The sequence below is a fragment of the Amphimedon queenslandica genome, unplaced genomic scaffold (assembly GCF_000090795.2).
Source record: "Amphimedon queenslandica unplaced genomic scaffold, v1.1 AMPQUscaffold_12608, whole genome shotgun sequence".
Classification (NCBI taxonomy): domain Eukaryota; kingdom Metazoa; phylum Porifera; class Demospongiae; order Haplosclerida; family Niphatidae; genus Amphimedon; species Amphimedon queenslandica.
The window spans coordinates 9,028-18,140 of NW_003547156.1; the positions used below are offsets into that span (position 1 = coordinate 9,028).

The 9,113-nt window shown below is 32.4% G+C and overlaps 2 protein-coding genes across 2 annotated transcripts in view; one reads left to right on the forward strand and one right to left on the reverse strand.

The window, feature by feature from the left end:
* LOC100639547 (caseinolytic peptidase B protein homolog) overlaps positions 1-5,115 on the reverse strand; it is an 8,195-nt gene extending 3,080 nt beyond the window's left edge. Inside the window, exons 1-8 of the mRNA XM_003390317.2 lie at positions 4,835-5,115; positions 4,641-4,698; positions 4,073-4,159; positions 3,454-3,560; positions 2,946-3,074; positions 673-770; positions 341-455; positions 36-113 (exon numbers count right to left, since the gene is read on the reverse strand). Of these exons, the coding sequence (XP_003390365.2) occupies positions 36-113; positions 341-455; positions 673-770; positions 2,946-3,074; positions 3,454-3,560; positions 4,073-4,159; positions 4,641-4,698; positions 4,835-5,090 (928 nt within the window). The 5' untranslated portion in view covers positions 5,091-5,115. The remainder of the gene's footprint in view (positions 1-35; positions 114-340; positions 456-672; positions 771-2,945; positions 3,075-3,453; positions 3,561-4,072; positions 4,160-4,640; positions 4,699-4,834) is intronic.
* Positions 5,116-6,026: 911 nt separating this feature from the next.
* On the forward strand, positions 6,027-7,692 carry LOC109587325 (uncharacterized). Its single transcript, XM_020003568.1, has 8 exons — positions 6,027-6,330; positions 6,382-6,627; positions 6,678-6,767; positions 6,820-7,023; positions 7,074-7,142; positions 7,195-7,245; positions 7,296-7,354; positions 7,503-7,692. The coding sequence occupies exons 1-8, from the start codon at positions 6,225-6,227 to the stop codon at positions 7,569-7,571; spliced, it is 894 nt and encodes a 297-aa protein (XP_019859127.1). The 5' UTR covers positions 6,027-6,224; the 3' UTR covers positions 7,572-7,692.
* Positions 7,693-9,113: the final 1,421 nt, after the last annotated feature.

The following is a 9,113-nucleotide window of genomic DNA, read 5'->3' on the forward strand; positions in this document are numbered from 1 at the left end:
ATATTTATTTATATTTTATAGTTTTGTTCATTTACCAATTCCAGAGGATCCAAGGAACAGGAACACTAGTGGATGATCAGTGTCATTCCAACCCAACTCTCTCCTCCTTATTGCTAATGATAGATAAAAATAATGATGAAACAACCAGCATTTACTTCACATAATACAGGCATTTTTAAGCAGGTTGATAAGTAAATTCCCGAGCCACTTATTAACCTCCCGGGAAAATTGGTGGTAAGTTACATGTACATGTATTTATGAGCCTAACTTCAAGCAATCTGATTGATCAATCACAAGCAGACATAGAATAATAATAAATAATGATATTATTATATTTCACCTGATGCTACAGTAGTGATGGCCCCCTCTTGGCCGACTAGATGATTCCTTAGTCTGTCCTCCAGCGGATACTTCCTTCTTTCCTCCAGTCTCTTCCTTAGCTCGTTCTCCTCAAACTGTTAACATTAACAAAAATTGATCTGATTAGCCAATAAAAATTTTTTTAATAATTAATTCGAGTTGAGCTAAAGAGCATTTTTTGGAATTCTAATCTTAAAAAAATTACGTGAGAAAATAAAAAATTCTACATGTACATAATAAATAAACTATAATTACTAATCAATGCACGTTTGATAATAATGACAAAATATTTCATGTTAGTTCTTCACTCACTTTAACTGAATATTTCTCCAATAGTTTTCTTACTGACTCGTTAGTGCAGTAATTAATAGGGGTCCGACCCATACTGTCTTCTATTGAGGGATTGGCTCCTATTAGATCAAAAACAATATCTTAATTTTAACACAATTGATACATGTACATGTACATTGCTAGATTTAAAGGAATAAATTTAAATAAAAATGGGAGACAGTGCTGTTATTAAAATTGAGAGCAATATGTGTGGAAAACTTCAGTAGCTACATACTAAAGGTTAAATATCAGGTACTAAAAGTGAAGATTTCATGAGACACAGACCAAAGATTAAACACCCTCTAGATCAATAACAGCACACATGTACAGTACCTTAAGCCTACTATTATTTACGTCTACTAATTTTAGCGAAATCAGCAAAAGTCATGTTTAGCGTTACTAATTTTAGCGTTTTTAACCAAATTAACTACCATTATAATGAATAATAATTATTTTGGCGTCTATTTAATTTAGTGGTTTAAAGCTCTCTCGCTAATATAGCTAAATTTAGTAGACGCTAAAAATAGTAGGCTTAAGGTATATTCGGCCATTAATTGATAATTAATAACTATCAATCATCAATATCAAGTAAACATAAACAGGACTTTTAAGTCCTTTCAAAAATTTTTCTATTCATCAGTCGCATTATAGGAATTCAAACCCTTCCCTGTCTAGAGCTTCTATTTATAGAGGATAATTTGTACCAGGCACTAGTGGGGCGTACTGTTTTTACACTGGTTGCCTTAGTGATAATGCGTGAATATCATTAATCAATCTACACTACATGACACATGTGCAGCTTATCATGACAAAGAAGGAATGCTCATTATTATTAAAAAACTGCCTTTATTAATTTATTAATTATTATTAAATTTAAGGCTGGTTTATAATATTACGCTAGTCCTGACGTTACATTGACACTGGAATAGAATCTGGTTCTATACTAGCAGAAAGTATGCATCAAAGGTCAAATCGCCCACGCTTTTGATTAAAAATTGACGGTAAACTGGCCTAATGTCATATTGTGAACTAGCCTTTAGATGTAGCTTGTGCCAATTTTCAATGCATTAATTTTATTAACATTAAAATATGTCAAAGTCACACATAATTTTAGAATTTTAAAATTTACTAAAACTAAGTTGGTGTTACTTTACCAAATGCAAAACCATGGGTATACATATTGAACATAAAATACTGTTAAATCAATCATTAATTGAATCAAGGTGTACATGTACAAGTAAGTTTTAGCGGAAGGCAAATGCGAGACTTCCTTTTCCTTTCACAATGTCTCGCTACCAAATTGACGATATAGAGGGATTTTGGGAGGGAATTAAATTTGGTGAATTCAGCATTTTGATAGCCATTCACAAAAATAAAACCTGCCATTTTGAGCCATTATACGCATGCTCAATGGCACATGGCCACTAATTCGCCAAATTAAAATTCGCCAATCACAAAATTTTGGCAATTCGCCAAATTTAACTCTCTCCAAAATTTCCCGCCATACAATAATACACAAACTGTATAAAAATAGTACACAGCTACACATTACTATCAACTTTTGTTTCAAAAATTTAAAAATTGGAAATAATCAAATTTAAGACTCAAAAGTCTAAACAATAACACAACAGGACTTTACGTCCATTCAAAAATTTTGTAATATTTGGAGGATCAGTACAAAATCCTGTGATATGAAGTAAGCCTAAAGCTCTTCCTTTTAAACAGTAAAAACATAACCAGGCAATTGTGGGTCGCACTGTTATCACATTAGTTACCTTGGAGACAACACCATATAAGGCTTGAGTATATTCAAAGAGTTCGAATTAGTTTATACAGTAGTCCACCTGTTATAACAGATTAGCCTACAGCTGGTTATTTCATCGCCTTAAATTTTTTTAAATTTTCGACTCAATAAATCATGCATGTACCATATAGTGGGAAGTTTTGGAGGGGATTAAATTTGGAAAATTGGCGTTTTGATAGCCATTTGCCAAAATAAAAAAATCCGCCATTTTGAGTCATTATACGCATGCTCAATGGCACGTGGCCACAAATTCGCCAAATTAAAATCCGCCAATCACCAAAATTTAGCAATTCGCCAAATTTTATTCCCTCCAAAATTTTCTGCTTTACGATACATGTACATATGTGCGTGTGCAATTAAAATAATGTAGAATGTTAAAAATAATAGTATAAATGTATTCTTCACACTATGATTAGTCAATGTGTATTATTGTATAAAGAATAGTGCTAACCGTTATCCAGTAGTAACTGAATGATGTCCTCATTATCAGTGATCACTGCATAGTGTAATGGAGTGAAGCCAGTATATGTGGCATAAGGATTGATGAATGAACAGAAGTGATGCTCTCTCAATTGAGCAACTAAAAATATAAAAACATAATAGCTCAAACCCTTCACACAGGATTAAATGGAGAACTTCCTCATAGTGATTTTTGACAAAATACCCTGTACTATAGTATAGCAACTTTGGCTCGATTTCGGAGCAACTTTTAAAATTCGTAAATAATCCAATTTTGATTGGAATCAGCTTAAACCTTCTACAAAATATAAGTACATGTATATGCATCAGGAAAAATTATTAAAATATAGAATTCTCACTTCTTCATTTTTAGTGAAATTTGCCCCGAGACCATGTACTATAGTACAGGGACTTTAGCCCAATTTTGGAGCGACTTTTTAAAATTCATAAAAAAATTCAATTTTGATTGTAATCAGCTCAAAATATATTATTTTCTTTACTTTGATGATGTGATGCCTTTAGTACACGTGCCATCCTCCTAGCTGATGAATATTCATCCTGTGTATTAACATTGGCTCCGCCCACTTTAATTAACCACTCAACAGCCCTATATATAGAAATGATATGTGTTAATGATGCCATTATCATTGAAATCTTTCTCTTGCAGTGACAAGATGGAAATAACTTTTAGATATATGGTTTTAGTTATTTTCTGTTGGTTTCAGAAACTGCATTTATCCTTAAATTGCAACATAATTATATCACAGTTATAAAAGGTTAATGCTATATTAAACTTAAACATGGTTCAGAGCAGCACATGCATATGCATATGTTATACCTTGGAGTGACTTTTAATTACGGGTACTAAATTTTGCGATTTTAGTATGAGGAGATTTTGCTGGTATTAAAAATTGCGATTAAGTAATTATTACTAATAGTTATATGGCATCATGATGTTATTATTAATAATTGCGCATATTAATAATTGCGCGTGTTAATAATCGCAATTTTTAACCCAAACGCAAAATTCGCAATTAATAGTACCCGCATTTAAAAGTAACCTTAAGGTATGTAAAATAGATGTACTGTACATTGTACATGTACAAAATGTGCTCTCACTTTTTATTTCCATTGATCACTGATACATGCAATGCTGTCCATCCTAACTGATGACGGCAATTAACATCAACACCATTTGATAATCCTCTGAAGGAATATAAATATTAAAAATACATACCGTATTTCCTTAAATAAAAGCCGGATGCAAATAAACTCCGGCGTAGCAATAGAATTGAACTATAAATACTCAAATCTAGCCTAGAAATAACTCAGATGCCTTGTAGATACTGCCTTAAGTTCCTGAAGTCAAGTGCATGATGTCACAGGTTCAAATCCTACTCTGTGCCCAAGTTGTATTTTATTTGTTTAATTTTTTTAAGGTCCAAATACCATTTTAGGAAATAGACGCTTAAGGAAATGCGGTACATTATTACTACAAGAATTAATTATTACTACAGAAATCATTACTACAGGAACTAATATTACTACAAGAATGTAAATAAACATTAAGGGACTACACGCCCCAAATGTACGTGTACCAAATGTGTCTTCAAGAGTACAATGGATTCATAACTAACTAATTAATTAAGTAGTTTAATTAAGTAAGTGGTTTCTATTTATAACTCACCTTTTAAGTGATGCAATGTTACTATTTTTAGCCGCCAACAAAAATTCTTCGTTATTATCTAAATTAAACATAATGATATATATACCAGTACTTTCCATTTATAAAAATACAAATAAAACTCTAATGGGGAAGACACAATAGACATACAGATACATGTACATTCACAATTGTATATATAATCACATGTACTGTACCTCTATCATTATTAGAACAGAACGCTAGTCCAATAGCAGCTACCAAACAATACGAAGATAAATATCTTCTGTCATCATATTTAGAGTCATCACTCCTCTTAGCGGCTAGGAGAAAGAAGTTTCTTTCAGTTGGGAGCCAGTAGATACGTGATATCACGCGTGGGGATGCTATTCTGGTGCTTCTTGCTCGAGAGATGAATCTCAAAGTTCTCCAAATTGTACAAAAACTTTGAGAGAAATCCATAAAGAAAGGCATGAAACAACGTGATGGAAATATTGTGGGTGTGTCTTGCATTTATATCATTATTCATTCATTCATGAATAATAAATGAGTTTATCTTCTTTGCAAAATCAAGAAATGCCTGCTCTTTCAGTTGCTGTCCTTATCCTATTATTATTGGTTGCTAGTAATGAAGGAGCAACAGGAAGAGGAGTATGTACTGAAGGATTCATGGGCTTGAGTCTACTAGTAGCTAAAGCAGCTACACCAGTTGGTTCACTAGCTGATAATACTTTAGCTGAGGGCAATGAAGGAAGATGGATCATTGATGGGGATCATGCATTTAATTGTACTACTGCTGCTGTGACAGAAGTTCTTCTTGGAGTTGACATCAGATCAAATCATGGTAATAGGAGCAAGTATCCTAGCATTGAAATGTGGCTTGTAGTTACTAATCTCCTTTACGAAAAAATACAAACTATTCCTATCGCATTAACTCCTGATAATTTCACAACTAATGGATTATATCATTACATTCTTCCTACTCCTTATCCTACTGTCAGTCTTGCTAATACTTACAGGCTAGGAATGTATCAACCTGAAGATGATTCAAGTGTTGTTAGACTTTACAATGCAACCACTATATAGCAGCACAGAAACAGTTGGAAGAATAAGAGCAGGCTCCATTAGTGAATCAAGTATCACAATAACTGGCTTAAATAGAGAAATTGATCAAGTAGATACAAATGATGTTTTTATGGCACATCTAATAACAGGTATGCATAACGTCATTAACAAAATATTAAATTCATTTTTTATCTAGAGCCTCCAAACTGCTTTCAAAATGTTTTCACTGAAACTGAAATTAATACAAACAGTCTATCAGTTACTAATGTAATACCAGTCACTGATACAAGAGCTTTTCCTGATATACAGTTCACATGTAATGGTATTATTACTAACTGGATAATTGGTATTACACAGAATCAGGATACAAGCAAACATTATCCTAACATTTATTTAAAACGTTCTTCTCAACTGATTCATGCACTAACTGTTGATGCTTCTGCTGCTACATCAAGTAATGGTAATGTATATAACTTTACAAGCGATATTGAAGTACAGTATGGAGATATATTAGTAATCAATGTAACCACTAATAGTAATCCAATGTATTATCAACAATACAATGGACCATTGAATTATGAGCTTGATAGCAGTAATGGATTAATACCATTGGAACATAATGACTATCCACTGATATCAGTTATGATGAGTGAGTATTCCTAAACTATACTATGTAATGAAAATTATATTTTCCTTTTAGAGCCAATTCCTTCAATTACTCAAACATCATCAGCTACTATCGAGTCAACATTCTCCTCCACTACAGATATTGTAATGATGCCTCATGGCATTCCAACATCATACCATTCTACTGGCTTACATCATAGTTTAAGCACTACAGCATCTGCTACTAATGCCTTATCAAGCAGTGTTATTACTACTTCATGGGCCGTGACCACTAGCATTTCTGTCTCATTCTATGGCAGTGTAACTTCATCATTTTCAGGTATTCATGTAACAGCAATCATTATACTGTACCTATTACTTCTAATGCAGATACTTCATCAAGCATCAATGCATTGTACTCAAGATCTACAGTTGTAACTAAGGAGCCAATGGAATCTACTAAATTTAGCATAACATCAAGTACAGTAACTATTATACTATAAATATTAATAAGTAACTTCATCAATAATAGCCACTACATCAATGGAGAGCACACCTGGTCAAAGTATAGACAGTAATACACTGATAATGCTAATAGGAGTTATTAGTGCAGTATTACTGGTAGTTACTATACTAGTAATATTAATAGTGAGTGTATTAGTGTGTAGGAGAAAACAGTTGAGCACTGGTAATGCTAAAAGTAATACTCAAAGAGTAGTAGATGAGCATAAAAGAGGTAAATTTCTTAAATAAAGAACATTTCACTAATTTATTGTTATTGTATAGATGAAGGACAGAATATAATATCAAATATGTCTGGTAATGCTGCTTATGGTGTTATTGGTGGAAATAAAAGTAAGATATAGATTTTTATACCTAAAAAGGAAATTTTAACCAATTACAATAGATGATGATGACTATAGTAATCCTGCTTATGGAATCAACACTATGACACAAAGTAAAATAATAAGAGCTATTATTATAATTTGATACAATATGTGCACATAGGTATTAATGAAGAACCATTAGTGTATGATAAAGCAAAAACAATGAATAATAAACAAGGGGTAACATGACAATATTATGTTGTAAATATCGTTTAGTGAACTATTATGCAATAATCATGGCCAGAGCTAATTCAATTTTATTACTTAAACTCAATATTAAAAGTCCTAGTCATAATAGTCCATTAATTCCCTGTATTTCTATTGGCAGGTTATTGTAATCCCAGCACATAATGAAGCATATACACAACAGAAAGAAGAAGAAGAGTTGTACATCTAATATATGAACATTAAACATACATTAATGCTCATAGAGCACATGCACACATAATGAGTTGCACTAAAATATTGATTGTGTGGTTAGAGTAGATTAGAGAGTACAATAAATTCAAATTTGCTAATTAGTAAAATTGGGTGTGGTAAATGATGTAGATCTACATCCTGTAGATAAAATTATCAATTAGGTGAGCTTGCTGAGTAGGTCATCACAAAATGTCCAGTATCTTCTTATTCCTATTATTATTGGTTGCTAGTAATGAAGGGGCAACAGGAGGAGGAGTATGTACTGAAGGATTCATGGACTTGAGTCTACTAGTAGCTAAAGCAGCTACACCAGTTGGTTCACTAGCTGATAATACTTTAGCTGAGAACAATGAAGGAAGATGGATCATTGCTGGTGGCCATTCATTTAATTGTAGCGGTACTGTTACTGCAACAGAAGTTCTTCTTGGAATTGATATTAGATCAAAAAATGTTAATAGGAACAAGTATCCTAGCATTGAGATATGGCGAATAATACAATATGACAGCAAATCTTATTACTGGGAACGTGTTTCTACTCCTATTACACTGTCTCCTGATAATGTCACTACTAATGGATTATATCGTTATGTTCTTCCTACTCCTTTTAGTGTCAGCAGTAATTATGATAAATACAGACTAGGAGTGTTTCAACCTGAAGATGATTCAAGTGTTGTTAGACTTTACAATGCAACCACTAGCAGCACAGAAACAGTTGGAAGAATAAGAGCAGGCTCTATTGGTGATGAGTATATCAGAATATATGGTTCAAGAAGAGAAATTGATTTAATAGATACAAAAAATGTTTTTATGGTGCATCTAATAACAAGTATGTGTAACAATATTACAAATAATTCGTTAATTGATACTTTTTATTATCTAGATCCTCCAAACTGTTTTAAAAATGTTTTCACGGAAGCTGAAATTAATACAAACAGTCTATCAGTTACTAATGTAATACCAGTCAATGATACAAGAGCTTTTCCTGATATACAGTTCACATGTAATGGTATTATTACTAACTGGATAATTGGTATTACACAGAATCAGGATACAAGCAAACATTATCCTAACATTTATTTAAAACGTTCTTCTGAACTGATTCATGCACTAACTGTTGATGCTTCTGCTGCTACATCAAGTAATGGTAATGTATATAACTTTACAAGTGATATTGAAGTAGAGTATGGAGATATATTAGTAATCAATGTAACCACTAATAGTAATCCAATGTATTATCAACAATACAATGGACCATTGAATTATGAGCTTGATAGCAGTAATGGATTAATACCATTGGAACATAATGACTATCCACTGATATCAGTTATAACAAGTGAGTAGTTTCCTAAGTAATATCATTTAATTATTTTCCTTTTAGAGCCAATTCCTTCAGTGACTGAAATATCATCCTCTACTATTACTGAAGACATTAATACTGTTACTACAATGACAATGTTATCATCCTCCCCCACTACAACAGATATTGTAATGACACCTAATAGCATTCTACATCAACAGA

Coding starts and splice junctions, on each gene's coding strand:
- LOC109587325 (XM_020003568.1), top strand. CDS start 6,225: ATGTATTATCAACAATACAATGGACCATTGAATTATGAGCTTGATAGC. Junction 6,628..6,677: donor TGTAACTTCATCATTTTCAG/GTATTCATGTAA, acceptor CTTCTAATGCAG/ATACTTCATCAAGCATCAAT. Junction 7,024..7,073: donor AGTAGATGAGCATAAAAGAG/GTAAATTTCTTA, acceptor GTTATTGTATAG/ATGAAGGACAGAATATAATA.